The sequence below is a fragment of the Mycteria americana genome, chromosome 2 (assembly GCF_035582795.1).
Source record: "Mycteria americana isolate JAX WOST 10 ecotype Jacksonville Zoo and Gardens chromosome 2, USCA_MyAme_1.0, whole genome shotgun sequence".
Classification (NCBI taxonomy): domain Eukaryota; kingdom Metazoa; phylum Chordata; class Aves; order Ciconiiformes; family Ciconiidae; genus Mycteria; species Mycteria americana.
In genome coordinates this window covers 101,120,617-101,142,400 of record NC_134366.1, presented here as the reverse complement: position 1 = coordinate 101,142,400, position 21,784 = coordinate 101,120,617, and the positions used below count along the sequence as shown (strand labels likewise).

The following is a 21,784-nucleotide window of genomic DNA, read 5'->3' as shown; positions in this document are numbered from 1 at the left end:
AGCCTCCTAGTTACAACTAGCTTACAGCTTCCCTCAGGTATTGCAGAACAAAAGGTGCTCAACAACATATTTATGGCTACATTTCATAAAAGATATCAAGAGCAAGAGGATATCAAAAAGACAGTCCAAAGAGCTGCGTGGAAAGGCTGGGTTACTGGTGCTACCACTGCTGGTTAAAGCAGATGCCCTAATAACAAGGCCTAGAAACAGCCACCGTGCAGCATAGCAGCTGTCACGTCACATACTTGGGAATAATCCACTGCTGAGCATCCATGGAAGGACGGGCACGCTGTAGATCACTTAAGCGCCGTGCTCTGGTAAATCTGCAACTGCCCATGTGCAAAAGCCAATAGAATGGGATTATAAAATGGTTATAACGACTAATAACGAAGCTATATTATACATTCAGCAAGACTCTTGCAATAATATACTTGCACACTGTTTAGGGACCTTGCTGGATCAAGCTATGAAATGTAATACACACAAATATCTATGCAAATTATTTTTAATCTATAGACAGATAAATAAATCTTTATAAATAAATCTATATAATATTTATGCAAATATTTATTTGCATAAATACAGGAAGGAGCTATAACCATACAAAAATGTAATTTTATAAAGCAAAAAACATTTTAAATAACCAGTTGACAGTTGGGGGGGGGGGGGGGGGGGTGACCGTGTGTGATTTTTTTAAAATAATAAACTGACACAAAGGAGAAGTAAAATTTAAAATACAGCTTGCAACATTTGCTGACCTTCCAAGCTACAGTACTCTGAGCAATCCCAAGCCAATACATGTATTCAGAATTACATCAACCTTTGTTATTTGCATTCTTCTTGTATTACATTGTATTAACACCTGAAGCTTATGTCAAACTTCTTTTGGCAGAATCATTCTAAGTCATTGTCATGGGTCCCTGTCCAAACCTCATTCTCAGTACTAAGAGAAACACTCCCGATTCCCCATCACAGGCATAAGCGTTTTAAAAGAAGACACGGGACTCTCTTGGGCTAGGTACTTCATCCAGATATGTAAGAGTAAACGGTGCCTTTTCTCTCAGACACCACCTCAGATTTTGAGAGAAAACTACCAAGAAGCAATGAACATGCAAATGAAGCAACAGCCGCAAACAGAGCTGTCCAAGCAAGAACAACATGAATGTCCAGGAAGAGTGGAGCTTTTAAAGATCTTTAAAACTTCACTGTCAAATTGTTTCTCTGACTAAAACCTTCCATTTAGTTTTGGGGCAAAAGTTTTTGGCACTGTTGGTGTTCGCCCTGTAAAACTACATCCTCATTTACATTGGACTTTATCAAGGCTGTAACTGTTAGATACATACAAATTACAATTACGTTAAGACACAACTAAATACAAACAAGGAAAGTCATATGGCTGCCAAAAATACCAGGAAGACTTTTCCCACAGGGTATTAACTCACAATAAATCTAATTTGAATAAAAGGTCAAATTTGACAGATTGTGGAAAAAAGCCAATTGACACTATGTGATTTAAGGATAGATCTTCCTCCACTAAGGTCTTTTAACATCAACAAGTACAAAAGTACTTCTATAATTTTCAATTAGTTATATGAACAAAACTGGTTTCTGCAATAGTCTTTTGATACAAACCATTGTAAATATTGCAGTTTGTATTAAAATCACTTAAATTTTATTTTTGAAATTACCTTTTAATTAGTCCTGACAATTTAATTAGGATCAAGCCAAAATGGGAAAACAAGTAGAGTGATATTTAAAAGAAAATTTGTTCCTCCATACTGAAAGTTGTTAGTGTGAACAGAAGACAAGAACACAAATTGAGAGGGGGAAAAAAAAAAAGTAAGTATTAATGCATTAAATTGAGTGCTATGCTTAAGAGTGATTGGTATGCAATAGGACAGAAAATACCACTCACTAACAACTTCCGCACTCAAGTTATTAAGCTTTATTCCTTCCCTGCCCTGCTTAAAACCAAAAAAACCCACCCCACTTGACATGGGACTTGCTAAAGCTTTCCAAGTCTCATAAAATATTGGCCTGTAGTCAATACATCCTCTGACACTAAAGCCCAATGAATTCCCCAGAGATTTGAAGTCACTAAGGATGGAAAACTTTATCTGGACATCTGAACATAAACACTTGTATATTTCCCACAATTTAAAAGTACAACATGTTAAGGAGAACAAAAAAAAAAAATATTGGTCCAACTTCCAAATGGGAGAGTTTATGAGAGGAAAGCTGTTTCTTTACACCTCTTGGCTCTGCAGAGCAAAGTAAAACCTTGAATGCAAGGATGACAGGAGGCTCTGCGGCAAGGGCACTATAGAACAAACCACATCTTCCCAGAAAGCAGTGCTAGCTACCTACTGGGGACTTTGCAGAGTCAGTAACATTGCTAACCACAATGCTTTCCAAGGATATTGTGAAGATTGAAGGAAAATAGCCAAAGCAAGATGGTTTTATTCCACGTAACACCATCTCAGATTGCTCTAGCTCCTGGCTTCTACTCCAAATATGTAACACATCTTTTAACCTCTAAACCTAATGCTTATATTTCAAAAAAGACATTAACAGGCAGACGATGTGAAAGTACACGCAAGATTAAGAAAAGTACCCTCTATGCCAGTGAAACAACCCTCCTACCCTGTGACAAGTTTAACTGTCAGGCACAGGTCACCAAACAAGGCCAGTACTAAGAACCGCAGAGTGTCCCTGACTCTTTCAAACTATCCCATACCAAAAAATAAGACGCTTTTGATATGTAGAAATAAAAAAGAAAAGACAGAAGAAACTACATTACATCAAGCTATGGGCTGAAACAAAAACTTACCCTAAAAATCTAAACTTCAGCAGGGGGGTTAGAAATTACAACCAGATCTTGCGTTTGGCTTTTCTGCCTGTAATGAACCAAGCCAAAAGCCCATATCCAAACACACCTCTGCTCTAGGAGTTCAAAAACTGGACTCAAGTTTTGCAGCCTGGCTCCTCTGTACTCACCGCTGAATGCATCACCGCTGCCAGAGAGTAACAGCACCTGACAAAGGAATGCACTTTCACACAGGAACAATTAAAATACACGCACAGTAATATGCCTAATTGCCCTCAGTGAGCTTGAATGCAAACAGACAACAAAAAAGCAACCACACGGGGAAGTTCAAAACCTGGTGTGCTCCAATTCCTCGATGGCTGCACTCTGGACAAAAATTTTTACATGAAAATTGTTTTTATAAAACCTCAATCCAGGAAACATATGAAATCTTGTCTTGCTGCACTGGTCTGTTTTGCCAAAGATATCCCCAGACCTAATAAGAACAAGCTTCTCCAAGCTGTTCTTAATTTCATTCACATTTATAAAATCAGCCTAGACTTCATAGCATCTCTGTTTCTCCTCTAATACTTAACACATAGGCTTGCTCTACTGTACTTCCTCAAGCCAATGGTAGTAGAGGAGAATCTGTTCCTGCGTGAGGCAGCCTAGAGATCGCTCTCAATGGGAGGTATTCAAGGAATTCTGTAGGTTGCTTATACTCAGTTCAAATTCCCAGAAAGGCCGTTTCATAACACGTCCTGGGGGCAGGGGAAAGAAATTTAGTTGTATTTAGAGCCTGAATCCTCCGACAGCAGTAGCACTGTGGAAATAATACAAAACTTAGACTTTCTCCTCCTCCTTTTAAGGAAAGTATCTATATTCTAATGCTTCAGCTATGATCTCTTGAAATAAGACCAACTACGAGCTAAATATATTAGGGTGTTGAATCTATTATAGAGAAATAGAAAACAGAACAGGCAACTGTGGCACATACATATAGGATTTGGGGGGGGGGGGGGGGCGGCGGCGTTTGGGTTTTTTGTTTGTTTGTTTGTTTTTCAAACCAGCCACCCATAACATCTATCATAAAATCACCAGAACATGAGCATTAGCTTTGCCACTAACACTCAGTGAAACACGCTGCTCTGCAGAACGCCGGAGAACGTATTAACGCCATCACAGCACATCAGCCTCCACTTATGCAACCTTAAAGCTCTTGTAACACACACATTATGACTTTCATTAGACTTTTTCTCATCACAGCATTGTTTTAACCAGGGTTTTTAAGACAGTGACACTGCGATAATGACAAATAGGTGGCCAAGATCTGCAAGATGTGAAGTAATAAACATTACGTGCTATGAAAATGCAGCAGTTAGCTGTCAGCCAACAATTCTTTAGATCCCCTTCCCAAATTAAGAACACAGTCTTCTTCAGGCACACAGAAAGGCTGTGGAAAGACAGATAATCCAAGATTTTCCAAAGCACCCCCAACCATCATACTTTACTATCAAATCCTATATTTCCCTGGGCTGTTTAACATACTTTAAGGGTAATGTAACTAATATACCCTAATTTTAGCACTCAACAAACACAACAAAGAAATCAATTTATTGGCCATTATCCTTAACTTGGAACACAGCAAGCCCGATTCATACTCTGCAGATTTGCTCTCAGAGATTGATTCTATTTATTTGTTCTCTTTCAAGCATGTGGAACTTCACTTACCAATGCAGGCATGGACTCTCACCGACAGCTGCGTCCTCAGAATTATACTGTGCTTCTTGCCCCTCCTAAAAATAGAAAAGAAGAAAAATACATAAAGGTGTAGGGAGGAGGTAGAGAAGCTGGGAATGAAGGAGTGAAGTTGAGCCTAGGAAAAAAGAGTGGGGGGTGAGGGAAGGTATTACGAGTTACATCTTTGTTTCTCATCATCCAACTCTATTTTAATTGGCAATAAATTAATTTTCCACAAGTCAAGCCTGTTTTGCCTATGACAGTAACTGGTAAATGATCTCCCTGTCTTTATCTCAATCAATGAGTTTCTTCATCTTATTTTACCTCCCTTCTGTTGAGGACAGGGAGCGAGAGAGCAGATGGGTGGGCAACTAGCAGCTGGCAAAGATCAACCCACCACAATGACTCTCAATTTTTATTTTCACAGAAATATTTTAAAGCTAGGCATAGTAAAGCACGAAAAGAAAATGCAAGGTCAAACAAGAGGTTGCTTACACTTTCACAAATATGCTCATGTACCCTAAATGGGTCTTGAAAGCACAAAGATAGATCTGTTTTTCATTCAATAAGGCAAAATTGAGTCCTCCTTTACTCTGCCACTGTCTCAGTTTCATCCTGGTCTTAAATAGAACGACTTTATCTTAATTAGCTGCTACATTTCTCATTTGTTTTTCAGACAAATTAGCATTAGATGCATCTTCTCAATGTGGAAAAGAGTACCGTTCTTGATTTCCAGGTGTTCCACCCACAAACTGGCATAGGACATGGCCAGCACCTTGCCTCTGCACCCAGACCTGCTCACTCGATGGAAGGCAGGAAAGTAAGAAAAGCCAAATGCCTTTTCCATTTGTACAGCAGCATATTCTCTCTCTTTTCTCTGAAACTAAGGATGCAATTCCTGGACAACCAGCTCTAGGCAGCCCTGCTTGAGCAGGGTGGTTGGACCAGATGACCTCCAGAGGTTCCTTCCAGCCTCAACCTCCTGTGATTCTGTGAATTTATCGTGGGAAAACATGCAAGAAGTGAAACTGTTTTTAGAACACATTCAGATAGAGCTTAGTTTGTGTCATGCGAATACTAGACCCGCTTCTACATACAAATTAAAAACCAGCACAACCCTCCTCAGTTAGATACATCATGATTCTGCCGAGACATTTCAGGGCCAACCCTTTCGCAGTCACCCAGCAGAATCCTCCACTGGCTGTAACTTCATCAGAACAAACCCACTATTTTCCAGACATCAACAAAGCTTCTTCCCCACTTTGCTGTATTCCTGCCCACAGCTGTTTTGAGAAACAAAAATAGTTTTCATTAATTTCAACAAGAAAAGAACATGTTTTATACTATCTCCCAAAAAATTTGCAGGGAAAGGCAGGTCAGTGAAGCAGTGACAAATATTTTCAGAAAAATATCACTCCCAGAAGAACATAGAAAAAAAGAAAAACAACAAACCACATTAAAAGCACCTGAAAAAAATTGGTTAATGTGGAACTATATACCTGTTCCAGTAGGACCAAGTTCCAGTTTCAGAACAGCAACCTTTCTCTAGAAGTTAAAAAAAAAATTAAAAAAATCAAACTTTAAATGAAATTGCTCTTTGAAGGGTCTGCTTGGATTGGGAGGGAAGGGAAGCATTAGGATCAAGCAGAAAAAGCATGAACCTTCTCTTAATGCTGCTGCTGGTTTGCAGGTCTTTTGAAGCGCCAAGCAGCAACATGCTGTTCCACCATAAGAGCTGCCTGCAGTCTGGATTTTAAAGTTTCCTGGAGCAATTCCAGGTTTAGGACTGACTCTCAGCCCACCTAAACTCCTCCGGCCGATTCAGCTGGACACAGTCTTTGCCTGCGGCTCACATCCTGCAGATTGCTAATGGCTGCCCCTTCCCACAGGAGTGCCAGGACTCCTCTGGAATATTTAATTTGCAAAGGACCTGAAGAATCTTTTACAGAGCAGCAAACTTAAAATACTAATACAAGCATTTCTTGTTGATATATCTGCTCACAGAAGAGTTGTTATATTCTTACTAGGGTACACTGTGTTTCTTTGAAAGACAATAAAATAAAACATTCCTAAACCTCTCCCCTTCCATTAGTACTTGAAACAAAAGGAAGAAATCTCTCCTGTGGGAAAAAAAAAAAAAAGAGGAACGGCTCAGGGATTAAGGTCTCCATCTGGGACAAAGAAGGATGCATTTTCAATTTCCCTGTGGCTGCAGCTTCCCTGCACAGTTGTGAGCAAGTAAGGTAAGGCACCACAGAGGTGCCCATGTGCCACGTTAAAAGCCAGACCTCAGCTACTCTGAGGATATGAGTCGAGTTTCTCTACGCCTTGCGTCCCCCATCTGCAAAACAGGGACCGTGGCAGCTGCCCATCTCCTGCTTCTGTTAGGACTCGCATCTCGCCGAACCCTTAAAAACACTGCTGGTACTTGAGCACCGTACAGTCCTCACAGAAGGTCTACAGAAGTGATTTTAAGGGGTGTATAGATTAAATATTAGTAGGTGTGAGGAGCAAAACTAAACAGCTGTTTATTATTGTGCCACTATTATTTTTCAGAAGACAACCTACAGTAAAATATTTCAAGTAGCTGTAAATGTTGTCTTTCTCTCCGAATCAAACACTTGACCAGAAGATCACGTCTTCAAAAATAAGGAGATGAAATGTAGCAACAAAGACTTCTAGTTAAATTGGTCTCCAAAAGCAAGTTTGCGCTTATTTCCCCCCCCCCCTAGAAATCAGTTGTTGACTTACGGGGAGGGGTTTCCAAGTAGGAGAAAGCAAAATGCATTTGCTACTGAAAGGAAAGCACGGCCGCTCTGCCTGCTGCAGCCTCACCGGCGGCCTGTTGCTCTGCAGGCTGCCCGCGGGCGGAGGGAGCACACAGCTGACTGCCTTGTGACCAGCCACCATTTCAGCGTGGGGGGAGCGTCGAGGCACTTCCACTCAGACCTTCACTGAGCAAGGAACACCAGCAGATTCACCCTTGGTTTTCCAAGTCCTGCCAACCTGCATCACCCAGGGGTATGCCTTCCACTGTATGCTCTCAATATGATTTCTCTTCTCCGACTATTGCATGACCGTATTTTTGCTCTTCTGAGACTACAGGATGGGGGGAGGAAGAAGAGGGAGGCTTAAAACCTTCAGATAAGCATCCGCTATCATTGCACCAGCTATAGCAAAGCATAGCATTGGAACATCAGGAAAAAACAACATAATAACGGTATAGAAGAGTCAGTGCATATCTGACTATTAAAGCAAGTGCAAGATCCTTGGGCTCCACAGCCAGGCTGACTAGGAAAGAATAAAACCATACTGCAGTCTGAGCTATACAAAGTTGCCTTCAGAGACTTCTATCAACAGCCATAGAACAGGAAGCAGGAGGAAAAGGATATCCATTTTCAGATCTTGCTGTAAAGCTGACAAATAAACAAACACATAGGAAAACAACAAAATCTTGTAATGTCATTACATAGTACCTGCATATAAGATATTTTCCTTGGGAGGACACGGAACCTCTTTAGTGTGAGGTCCATTTGCTTATTCCAAGAAAGGAGAAGAAAAATGAAAACAAGGACCAGAGTACTATGGCAGAGGAGGTCCCAGGGAGGTGGGGTTGCTATCAAAAAGCGAAGACTAGAAAAAAACATCAAGAAGCCTGGAGTACTTTGAATTACAAGCACCTCTGAAAGATGCCCAGCCAAGAATCCAGTAAGCCACTAACTAGGCTACTATTGCTCACGTCAAGAAGCATATTTCATGGGCCCTCAGAGTTATTTTTTTCAGCTTTTTTCCCCACCTGGTTTCTTTGGTTGTTTTTCTTTTGGGAGGGCAGGGGCACAAGCACCCAGCACTCTTGAGCAATTTTGTCCAAACCAATCTTACACTGCCAGTCTTGCCCTTTACTACACCCCCTGCTCTCCCCAACACCTGATTCAGTACAGAAAACTGCTTCTCTTGACCTCCCTTTTCTTGATGGACTTCTTTGCCAAGCCTCACCCAAGGGCAGTCTCATCTACAAGGGCACAAAACAGAGGTGAAAATGACTATGAAGTGCTGTGACCCTTCATACATGCTCCTCGTTCCTCATGTCACTGAAGCCTCTGGAAATAGGAAATCATTTTGCTAAGTTCTTTGGATTAGATGTTCCCTTCCATGAAGCTGTCTGCAAAAATTGCTAAGCCACAGTTGTATCCCTCCAGTTAGTAGACAAGGAAGGAGCAAATTAGTGCAGCGTGCAATCAACAGAACAGCTAACCGTTTTGTCCGATCTCAAGGATTCAAAGCTGTTGGAAATCTAAAGCACCCATCCTCAAAGGCAACATCTCACATTAAGGCCCCAAGACAGCCGGGCAATTAAATTTCTCCTTCTATACACAGCCTGAAATGCATGAGTAAGCCCATTGTCCTTGGCAGAACTACTCATAGGCTATTGGTAAACTTCAAGGCATGGTTTTTTTGAGCAAGGAAAAATGACCTATTTCAAATGCAGGTAAAGTGTGTAGCACCTTCATTTCCTGGTCCATAATTCATTTTACTGTTGATGCCTAAAAGTTTAGGAAAGAAAAGAGGAGGAGGAGGGTACCAGTTTGCCTAATAGATACAATTCAAAAAAAAAAAAAAAAAGGGCAGAAAAACCCCAACCACTAAGCAAACAAAAACAAAACAAAAAAAACCCCACAAGCCAACCCAACACACCCCAAATTTAAATTACAGACAAATTTCTTCACAATGCCAACTGAAATCCCATTCTCCAGAAACACCGACACAGTAATTCTAAAGAGAGAAACTCAGTGAGGAAGAAGCTGACAGCAAAAGTAGCAGCACAAGTCAGGAGAAGAACGTAGAGACAGTGAAGCAGGAGGGAGGTTCTAGGAATTAGACTGAGCCAGAAACAAAACAGCATTAAGAGAAATAAGGATGAGTCCTCCCTGGCTTTAACTCCTTTCCACTGAGCAAAAGGCTCTACCTGTAGTTGGGGTGAATTTTCCAGTACAGGCATTACATTTATTGGAAAATCCTACTAAAGGACAAAGAAATTACCTGCAATGCAGGTCAGAGCTTTAAAACTTGCTGTCACCACAGTTGAATAGTTTTTGCTTTTATGATACTTTCATGATTATATCAAAACTCTTATCCATTGATTTGTGAAGCTCAGTTTTAATATTATTCCTGTTGCTGTCTCCAATTCTTTATGTTAATGTATAGGCTCTCCTATCCAAATCAAAGGCTCATTGAGGCTTTTGAGATAAAGGAAACTTGATCCTTTTTCCAGAAAGCATCACTAACCACTAGTAAATAAAAAGGCAGGGGATAGAGAATGGAAAGAGACTGTTTGCCTAACGATTACATATATGAAGTAGTATGAGCCTTTTGTAAATAACATAATACTAAAGGTAGCATTATATGGGAGATTTCAATGCCTGTACAGGGAAGGTTTATTTTAAACACTTACTTACCTTCCAGCAAGTCAGTGGCATGGTAACCTGCTAGTTTAGGGTGGCGATCCCTGAATTCCCCCAGTGTGAAGTTGTACTTCCTAGTATCAGCCATGAGATTTTATACAGCTTTCACATTTCTAATTTAAAACAATTTTCTTAGAGAGATGTTCTTGACATACCTTTCTTCATTTAATAAGAGCAGTAATACACACACTGAGCAAGCATGAAGGAGAGGAGCTGGAGATCTTTTGGTCAGAAATAAAACTTTTTTTCCTCTTTGCATAGGTAAGAAGTATGAAGAAAGAGTGGCTGACGTTTTGCTTTTTACTCTCCAAGATTTAGTTTAGAAGACCAGTTAAGCCAATAATACAAAGCTCATCTCTTTCAGTTTCACAGATTATTGAGGAGCAGGAAGACTAATTTCCAATTCTTGGTACCATAGAGAGAGCATTAAGGATAGAATTAGCCCTGGCACATATCGAGGAAAGCATATAATCATATGGAATTTGCAAAAAAAATAAATAAATAAAAAGAAACATGATGTCCCTGTAGAGAGGTGGGGAAGGAAAAAGCCCAATCTTCTGCCACCTGTACATCCATACACAGATAGAAAAGGTGGGAACTATATCCACAACTTGACTTTCTAGGTAGTGGTGTGGGATATATATTAGAGGAACTTATTCCAAACCTTCAGCACATGTAATGATATGCTTTAAAGCCTTCTTGAGATGTGGCCCTTACACTGAAATTCAACTATATAAACCATTGTCATCCTTGCCCTACACCATCCGTAATTCCCATTTCCAAAGAATTCAGGACTCGGCTTTAATTTGTCAATGACCTAAATCCCAGAGGTATCAGTAAGTACTTCAAATTACAAACAAACAAAAAAAAAATCCCACCACCAAAAAACCCACAGTGTATCACTCCCAGTTTAATTTCAGCAAGTATCTATAAAGAGTCAGAAGTGTATAGGGTATTTTATTGTTGCAATGACTGGAAGCTAAAAACAACATTGATGACATTTTGGTAGATATGTCCAGTTAATAATAAGCTTTTGCCACACTTTCGAGCTATTTTTGACAGTAATGGAAGTGTTAGAATCCACCCCATCTCTGGAAGTCCCCTCTTTCTATTTCTGGGAAGCAGTTTTGTGGTAACAGCTTTGAAGACAAACTGCAAGACAGCGTAAGGCATCCTGAATCTAGTTTCCATGTATGTGCTCTAAGGCTGTCATATTACTCTGTCATAATTCACTAAAAATCTCATTTTTAAATATACAAATGAGACATCTGTGTTACCTTCTGGTTAACAGCAACCAGGTATTGCAGAATGAACGAACAGAACCAGACTCCACTCGCCATGAAATAAAAAAGGTCTCACAGCTTCAGCACACATTCTTCTACCAACAGTCACTTTTGTTTACGTTGTCAACTGGATTCGATTCCTTTAGATGGCTTTGCCTGTTTTCCGAAGTGGCTATTCATACAGCAGAAGCTAGAAGTGCTACACAAAAAGCGCACAGTGCTGTGTTTCTACGCTTTCCGAAAACTCCCACTAGCTAGTTGAAGGACCATTTTAACCCCTCTGGGATCCAAAACTGAGCTCCTCTAATGTCAAAAGTCCAATGTTTGGCTTATCAACCTATTCAAACTTTCTAATTGCCTTTCTTTTACCTCAACATAAATTTCAGGGTCCTAATCAACCAGACTTTTGAACTCTGATACTCCTGACATACACAAATCCCCCAAGATGACAAAATCAGAAAATGGAAAAAATTGAGTAGAGTTTGCTTTGTTATCTGGGAACAGTAATTGTAAAGGGATAACCCAGATCAGTTTTGCTCAAGTTAGCAAAGAAAGAGGAAGCCTGCATAATCAGCCATATTATTCCTCCCATCCTGAAAAATCAACTAACTACAAGAAATTGCTAATGTCTTAAAGTAACATATAATGGGCATTATTATCGTGGTATTCTTTACTGCTTCAGCAGTCTTCACAGTACAATGTATGCTGACTTCACCAGCTCTCTGCCGAAATCTACAGTCTGTGGTGATCTGCTGGAAGAACTAGACAGCAAGTACTGCTCAGTCATCAGAAAGAGTGAAGGAACACAAGGACCTAAAAAATCAGCACCATTATAAGCCTTGTTAAGATTCAGGCTCATTATAATTTAATACAGTTTTTCCCCCTTTTCTAAAAATCTAATGCATGATGTTCCTCAACAAAAACAATATCTTTTTTTGTTTGGTAGTTCTCCAAGCCTTCAACAGTGGCGCTACTTCCCCCTCTAACATACCTCACCTCCCTACAAAGAGCTCTGAAAATTTAGAGCAAAATTCCGAGCAAGCTCTCTTCTACAAGTTCTGTTCCACAGTATCGTCCCAACTATATACCTCATAACATAGACAATTCTCACATGCACAAAACACTAATTTTTATTATTTTCTCCCATTGGTTGCATTGCCAACTTTTCCAGTCTAACAAAATCAATAGGATTCAAACCCCAGAAATGACAAAGATGAAAACTCAGTACAGAGGCATTTAATGGGGTTTAGACATACTAGATTTCCCACACAGAAGCTAATTACAATAAGACTAGTAACATGTAAAACACCAAAAATTATGCAATTCCCTGCTGAATGCTTTTGACTATCACGCAGCATGAATAATGTTTTTGCAAAAGGAAGATCACCTCTGAAAACGGTTACATCCACGATTCCACACACAACGTTTTAGTGACAAGCATCTCACAATAATAAATGCCAAAAAAAGGGCTAACAAAATCCATCCATGATTTCATAGCTGGGATAGAGTTAGTTTTCTTCATAGTAGCTGGTATGGGGCTGTGTTTTGGATCTGTGCTGAAAAGCGTGTTGATAACACAGGGATGTTTTTGTTACTGCTGAGCAGGGCTTACACACAGTCAAGGCCTTTTCTGCTTCTCGCCCACCCCACCAGCGAGTAGGCTGGGGGTGCACAAGAAGTTGGGAGGGGACACGGCTGGGACAGCTGACCCCAGCTGACCAAAGGGATATCCCATACCATATGGCATCATGCTCAGCAGATAAAGCTGGGGGAAGAAGAAGGAAGGGGGGGACATTCGGAGTGATGGCATTTGTCTTCCCAAGTAACCATTATGCATGCTGGAGCCCTGCTTTCCTGGGGATGGCTGAACACCTGCCTGCCCATGGGAAGGAGTGAATGAATTCCTTGCTTTGCTTTGCCTGCATGCATAACTTTTGCTTTCCCTATTAAACTGTCTTTATGTCAACCCACGAGTTTTCTCACTTTTACCCTTCCGATTCTCTCCCCCATCCCACCGGGGAGGAATGAGCAAGCAGCTGTGTGGGGCTTAGTTGCCGGCTGGGGTTAAACCACAACAATTCTACTCTTAGCTAAGGTTTGTTGTTTTCTTGGTATGACTTCAAAAAAAAAAAAAAACCTATGCCAACAGCTCACCAAGTGCTTGTCATCTAGAATATAAATGCTTTACTTTGCCATTGTTTATATACTATATTACAAATAGTTTCACTCAATTATAATTAAGTTTTGGAAATGTATATGACACCTTGAAAATAGTACCTAGACTGGCTGTCTTAAACAGCTATTTGTTCCAAAGTAAAGCCTGGGTTTAAGCCTAGCCATTCCTTGACCAGAAGAGAAATACCAAGACTGTTGCATTAGTGAGAGAAAAACACACACACTAAAAACAACCACCAAAAACCAACCACACACCACCAAAAAAACCCACCCCCAAAACCCCTCCACAGTTTTCCTCTTAATGTTTCAAAGAAACTTTGAAAGGAATTTTTAAGGGAGCCTATTTTATTAGTACACAGTCATCCCTCCTCCTCAGATCTATACTGAAGAGTTGCTGGTATCAAAAATGGGATTTTTATGTAAATACCCAGTTATGACTCGTCATTAGCAGCAAGGAAGACCACAGTCACTTCCCTGTCAAAGTTCCTCTCTGCATGATAGGAGAATGCATCAATTAGCATACATTTTCTATTTCAATGTTTTCTTTCTTTCCTGATGAACCTTTCTTTCAGGACAGGCAACCATTCAGACTTCCTAATATTTTGCTAAAGGCCTAGGTATTTCAATTCAATACATTTAGTTTCTTTTAAAACAATCTCATGCTTCTGAAAACACCTTATTTTATCATTTAAAACTGAAGTAAAAAAGTTACTTTTCAAGCTTTCTTAATGATTACTTAATATCTCATTAAGAGGAGATCATTAGAAGGTTGGGTATCAGCCATTGTACAAGACCAGGTCGTACTACACCCTTCTGGGCTCCTTCTGTTTTGCTTCTTACACGATACTTTCTACAACCATGGAAAAAGCCACAGGTCTATAGCACTGCAACAGATCAACTCCAAGGATTTTAATAACACTCTCTAGCCACACAGACATCTATCAAGCAAACTTACTATTCTTCATCATACTCACTCAAAAAAAAAAAAAACCCACAAAAAAACAACCCACCAAAAAACCCCACAAAAAAAAAAAAAAAAAAAACCAAATCTGTAGCACAGACACCTGAATCATAAAAAGGTAATTGCAAGCAGAAGCAACGTCCGTTGCTGTTAGAAGCCATGATGTTAGTTCACAAACAACTTGGAGCCTTTCAATTAATGTAGATAAGAGAGTCTAAGCTCTACTCTTTGCTAGGGTCTGTACATTCTTCCATTTGTTAAATTTTTTAAAGAATATAAGAAAAGTTAGCTCCATAATGGCAAACTTGGATCCGAATCTTCCATGAAGTGCTACACACATTCACATGGCTACACAGTAAATAAGTGAAATCCCCCATCTCTATGATCTATAATTTGGATTTCACCACTAAGCCAACCACACTGGTGTCTGGACTTTCTTTAAGAGTGATGCATCTTGTTGGGAGGATTTTCGTTTGTTTGGGTTTTTTTTAAATTAAAATAATGATTAATAGTAATAATCAATCATACCCTACCCTCACAGCAGTTTTAAACTAAAATATTCCTACGACCTTCATTTTAACTCTGTTCCAAGCAAGGACTTCAGCCATTAAGATTAGTGTTATCAGTCAGTTCTAGACAGGCATAATTCTTTAGGGTAACTCAGGGACCAAAAATGATTCGCTCTGTAGAAACCCCTCTGTGCTGGAAAGGACAGTTACACAAAACCTCTAAAAACTGGAGTAGTTTGTATGTGTGTGTATGCGCTTTGTTTTTTAAACTAGGAGGTAGCATTTTCTTCAGATCCCAGCCAAGCTTCTGTCAAGGCAGCCTAGACGTGATGGAAAACAAATTCTAAAAGTTTAAATTTAAACTGGCAACAGCAGCAAAGGGATTCTAAGTTTGGAGGTCCAGAGCATGGACCTTATCTTTCCCATTGCTCCGCTACACTGGGCTAACAGCACAGCTTACGTCCTCCCTCCTCACATTCACTCTTCCTCATCTGCTTCAGAGGAGCACTGTGAAGAGCAACTGGCTCATGTTTGCTGCCCACATGTAACCTGTGAAACCCTACATAAAAACCTATACGTTAGATAAAGGCTCGCCCTCTTCAGTTTCACCAAATTTGGGAAAATAAGGTGAAATCAGATACCGGCAAACACTATGGGCACCTTGCATTTTTATTAGTTTCAAGTGTTATTACACAGGAAAGTTTCCCACCACCCAGCATTCAAACCCCCCTCCATAATCAGTCTTTCATACAACAGTACTAGGTTCAATACCAGTAAATCACTCAAAGAAAGGCCAACTCTGAACCAGGTGGTATCAGATCAACCAGGCATCAGTTTACCTTGTTCCAAGCCTCTCTTGAAATAATCAGATATTTTCATCATCCTTCACGACAACTAGCAAAGCAAACACAACAGGTTACTGAATCACACTAAACTAACACCATGGGCTGTTGCCTGTTTATCCCAAAGATGGAACAGGCTGGATGAAAACTAACCTCAACTTAGTAATTGAGTAAATCTACCAATTCATTATAAACATTGAAAATGTTTTCAGTCTTGGCCAGCATATAAAGTCAGCCTAACTTGACAACTTATCCTATAACAATTCTGCATCTACTTCTGCCTGATGTAACAACCTAACCATTATGAAAACCCACCCAACACAGATGCTGCTCTTAGGGGAAAGCTTTCAAAGCACACATGCCTAACACACGCTTCACATTTTGTTACAGCCTCTCATAGTACTCAGGTTTCTTGGTGGACCATCAACCTTCTCCAGTAATCACATCCATGTTTTTCAAGAGGAGTAGCTTAATGACAACAGCATCCAACAACAATCCCTAAGCTCAAGGAGCCACTGACTCCCACGAGAGAAGCCTGGACAAGAGCATGCCACCAGAAGCAACTGTGTGGCAACAGACACACTCTCAAGCGCATTATTTTTGCAACTGGCTTTCACATTTTCATTTCAGCACACCTATGCATTTCCATTTTCACCTGCACACACGTTTCAGGGAGTGGAAAGTGCTTCTGCGATAGGGTATTGCCTCACAGTCAGTCACTTCATAGTTTAAGGTGCTCCAGCACTGGAAAACAAGCTATTCCTTGTTGAATGCATAAGGGATGAAATTTTTGCCAGAGTTCAAGCACTCGAGTCTATCAGGTTTTCCCTGAAAACGATCTGCGAGCCAGCACGCACACAATAAGGAAAGTGTTTCTTAACCTGCTATTAATCAGACAGCATAAATCCTAGGCTTTGATTTCAAAGCTGTTAAGATACAGTCTGACTGCAGTTTCAATACGATATGCTTCTCCATTCAACTGCAGACTCAAGAGATGCAAAAAAAAATTCTGACACTTAAAAAAAAAATTTGTATAAAAGCCAAGTCTTTTGAGAGAGCGAGAGCACACATGTGCACGGAGAGAGGAATTAAGAATCTCTCTGAAAGTCATCCGAAAATCTTATCCAAACAAATAACCTTTTTGAAGTTCTTCACAGATCATCATCCAACGATCCAACTGTCATGTTCAAGCTCATGTTATTCTCACTGAATAATGGAAACAACGGAGCTCAGGAAATAAAATTAAATTAAAAAAAGAAGTCTTTTAAATGCTAAGATTCACCTCCAATACACTTCAAATGGATGACAGCACTAGTAACCCTTTCTGGTACATGACAGGCAGTTGGAGGCAAACACACAGTCATCTTCAAATGAAGTCAGTGGACTTTCCTTTCTTACCTCAGTTTTTCCATCTAAAAACTTAGTGCGAAGTTAGAATGTGTCCGCATCCCGTTCTTGCGATACACTTGCAAGTCATCTAATCATTTAACATAGTGGTTTGATTCAGAGCATTCCTGGACCATAACACATTTACTAAAGTAACAATCATTTTACAAGAGTAGATAAAAATAAGTAAACAGACAGAGACTATTCCAATGCCTGTTCACTCTTCACTTAAAAAAAAAAAAAAAAATAATAAAACTTGACTAATCCAGGTAGAAATAATCCCAATGGCATATTCCCTAAGCAAAAATTGGGCAGGCAAAATCTTGCAGATTGTTGGTGTAAGCAACAGTACGCAAAGGAACAAAGTATGCTGAGACTTGTATGTGTTTTTTCCCCTGCGGATTATTCCAGTATTATGTTCTGTGTTTGCCAACATGAATTTGACAATTAACTGCCTCATTCCCTACTAACAGCCTATATACCATGCAAAAAGTTACATGTGAATGCCAAGGAAAGGAAGAGCACCCTGGATGACACACCCTTGTCTGTGTAATTGTGCAAATAAGAACTACATACAGACCGTCACTACGAGGCACTGGGCTTTTACATCCACCTACTCTTCCCAAGCGCAACATTTACTAGGCAGTTTTCATCTTTTTTTTTTTTTCCCTTTTTAAATGGAAATTAAATAGGATAGAAGGAGAAGGGGGAAGAAAATGAGAAACTCAAAAGAGTCGAGTGAAACATTCAAGGGATTCACCAAGTATGCGTTATAAGCCACATTAATAGTGCCTAATTATTTATTAGTAATGTATTCTGAGTGTATGTCAGTAAAGATCTGGGTGGAGTCTTCTGCGTACCTCAGCACAAGGCAGTGATTTTTGCCAAAAGACAATGAATCACTTTCACACACTGTGAAATGCAGCAAGTTAAAATGGGGGAACGTTTGCTCCATTTGTCCTTTTTAGTAGTTTCTGTGCAAGCAAACCTCAGAAGCTGGAAAATGAGAATCCCCTCCCCTCCCCATCCCCTTCCCCTAACTTTCTGAATCATCATGCTGGTTATTTCTCAGTTGTTAATGGCTCAATTTCCACACATTAAAACAATAACCTTCTAACAGCCCCTAAAGTATTTGAGGGCTGGACTGCTGCCTTCCCAGTCAGCAAGTAACCATTTTTCAAGAGCTGTCCTTATTCATGAACAAAGTTGTGCGCCTTCCCACCCAAAAAGCTCAACCCATATATAATTGTTTTCAGCAGGAAGCTTATCCTATCATTTTGTGAAACACTGATGGCACGATCAGTTAAATCTCTACCTTATATTTTTGCATTAAGATAACACAGACTTTATGAGTTGGCAAACAGTAAAGAGATTTGCATTAGAAGTGCTATTTTAACAGTACCATTACTTCTGGGTAAAACACAAAAACAGAAGGCTTGTTTCCTCACTTCTCATCAACCTTGCATTACCTTCTTCTGAAGAGATGACACATCACTTCACCAATGCTTTCCAATTCTTAGGTTATATATTTCCCACCACTGTCAGTAGCTCTCAAACTGGCTACACATTCCTCCCAGGCATCTTTACAATGGGTACCTTCTGGTCATGTGGTTTTGCTGTCACCTGCACTTTGAAGTTCATGTTACATTTGGATTTTCATTTAAAACCTCCTTGCACTTGGATCAACAAATGCCTTGAAAAAAATCAGTACTGAGAACCCACAGGACAAAGGGGAAAGGAGGAAAGTAAAATAAATGAATGTCGCCCAGTTGGGTCACTTGATGCTTCCACCTCTTCAGGCAAAGGGTTCCTCTGGTGTTCCCAGCAACATCATGGGACCCACAGTTTTGGTTCCAGGAGAACAAAGTGCCAGACCAACTTCATTAGAAAAATTCCACAGTCACAGAGCAGAAGCAAAAGGGCACCTGCACAATCACTTCATTCTCACAAACATCCTAACTCTTACTTATAGTATCAAAAAGAGCTTTATTTTTTTCATAATTAAAATAATCAAAAACACTGACTTAAATTGTTTGGAAAAAAAGTGGCTTAATAATTTTTCATAATCTTTTCCCTTCTACTAGAAATCATTCTCTAATACCTTGAGGGAAAAAAACCCCTATCTTTTACAATTTTCCAATGTAATTGATGATACTAAAAAAAGAACAACCCGAAGAAGAGATTTCCCAAAGCGACACAAAACACATTTCAAAGCCATGTCCTACTGGCTTAATTGGCCAATTTCACTCTTTCTCAGGATGTGATCAGTTTAACAAGACTCAGCAAGAACTATTTTAAAACTGTCCTACTTTGCAGTAGGACATGCATGTGTGCATGTAAGTATAAGTACATAAAAATAAATTCTACTTTGCATTGATCAATGTGTTTCTTTGGGTCTCTCTCTACTTTTTGGAAGTTTTCCATCAGCATCATATTTGGCAAGGGCTCCTTCATAACTTGACATACAAGTTCTTAAATATAACACTTTGCCTTCAGGCCACTTATTTCTCCAAATTAATTCCATTTAGGAAATGGGCTTTGCATTTATTGCTGGGCCATCAATGCTTTTGCTAGCGAGCACAATTACTGAGCAGTAAATGTGAAATAAATTAATATTTTGCTGTAGTGCTGTAGTCTTAACCCTGGCAGAGGTCACTAGTTTTCATGGCTTCATTCCTGGAGATATCCTGGGCTAGTCACAGATTTGCAGTGGTTTAAGCTGTTAGTTCACCACTGGAGGTTAAGTTGGAGACACTTATTTTTATCAGAAGCAGATTATTACCTTAGTTTAGTCAGTGGTAAAACAAACAAACACACAATCCAAAGCACACAGACAGATGAATTCCTATGGGATAAACAGAGTGTGAGCTTGCCTATACAAATCTACTTTGTGTTTACCACAGGGTAGGAGCACGCACACTAATAGTTGCTGTGGAATAGAAGTGTAGCAAGTTCACAGCTTTTACTAATTACCCAGCAGAAACTCACTCAGCTGCCTGCACGCTCCAGGCAATTACACTGCAATTCTACATCCGTTTGCAAGCTGCACCGGCAGATGGTGAGTGCACCTGATGGTGGTGGTGTTTGAGGTTTAGATCCCCAAATCGATGGGTTTACTCACAACAGGAGTTGAGTTCGGAGCAGTCCTACAGCACCTTCTGGCAGCCCTACCTGAAGCCCCACAGATGATCTGTTTATGGAGAGAGGAAGGGATTTCCTCCTCGCAAATTGAAGAGAAACACATTTCCAAGCCTCAAGAGCTGCTCACTTAGCTTACAACCTCGTCATCGACAAGGACAGCAGAGTGCAAACACAGCTATTAAGGTGCTTCAATGTTAATAAAACTAAATGTTTTTAAATAAAAAAATCTGGCATCAGCTGTTTCTATAAGCTGAAGCTGTTTTTATTTAAGTTTCCACCCTAAAATACTGGACTCCTCAGCTATTTTCACATGTAAACCTGAATGCCAAATTAGACTATCTTAAAAAAAAAGGTTGTCCTAGGAAAAACTGGAAGAATTATTCACACACTTTTTGGTTTGGCACTGTATTTGGTATGTAATGGGCTGGGAGAGAGCTAAGCACAACAGTATTTTTGCAATACATTTTACAATGGAAATCATTTTTGAAGAAAAGCACTCATTACTTTCATTTGCCAGCAGTAATCACTAAAATTAAAAAATAGCAAATCTTCAAATGTTTCCACAGATACCTTGGTACAGATGTAGATTTTTCCCTCAACAAGAGAGAGCTGTGAGTAAACCCTGAGGCAAAGTGGGGGAGAAGGACACACAGCTGTTTCAGTATTGACAACCACAAACTATAAAATCATGAGTCAAGCTCTCAAAAAAACCCAACCCAACAGAAAAACACCCTCACCAAAAACACACCCACAAAAAAACCCCACAGGACAAAACCAGACCACATAACATTTTAGTGCTTAGGATTTGAAGTGCTGTCCCACACCCCAAAAGCCTGCATGAGCTTTTGACACTGCTCCCAGACACATGGGGTAAGATGACTAGGTCCCTTGGCATTTCACAAGCATCAACTCCAAGAGCTGCCCATGACCTGCCCCGGTCAGGTCTGCTGACCCCAGGCTCCTGCTCTCCCAAAACCAAAACTGCACAGAGGGGGAAGAGCTCATGAAGAAGTGACCTGCCTCCTCTTCAAAGCTGGGGAAGGTGCCACTATGGATGTCGGCTCCTTCTCAGCTGGAAGGAGCACGGCACAACTCAGAAGACTGGGAGTACTGGAAGAAGAGCAAAACCAGCTCTGTTTCCATTTGAAGGACACATCAGCACACCACTGAAAGTAAGACTATGCAGTCCCTCGTAGCTTTTTTCTAAGCCCCTTGCCTGCGGGATCTCTGTCTCGACAGGAATGAAGTTGCAAGGTGCATTGACAGCACCCCTATTTGATATCCCCAGGCTTCAACTACAGACCACAGATACTTGTGATTGCTCTAATTTCTGTGCTTACTGCTGCCCTCCAGCTCCCTCCTGGACAGCCCAACAAATTAGGTGTCCGCAGGTTCTTTCCACAAGCCCAGACAGATCTTGCATTTTGTGTCTTCTGGCGTGAGCAAAGTGGCTTGTAGTCTCTGACCTAGATATATGCA

General features: G+C 40.2%; 1 protein-coding gene across 13 annotated transcripts in view; it reads right to left on the bottom strand.

Annotated features, from left to right (window-relative positions):
• FHOD3 (formin homology 2 domain containing 3) overlaps positions 1–21,784 on the bottom strand; it is a 413,703-nt gene that overhangs the window by 348,932 nt on the left and 42,987 nt on the right. For all 13 annotated transcript variants that reach the window (XR_012774388.1, XM_075494120.1, XM_075494122.1 and 10 more), the window contains exon 3: positions 4,538–4,602. Coding sequence is in view for 12 of the 13 variants with exons in the window: in XM_075494120.1 (XP_075350235.1) it covers positions 4,538–4,602 (65 nt within the window). In the remaining variant the exon portion in view is untranslated. The remainder of the gene's footprint in view (positions 1–4,537; positions 4,603–21,784) is intronic.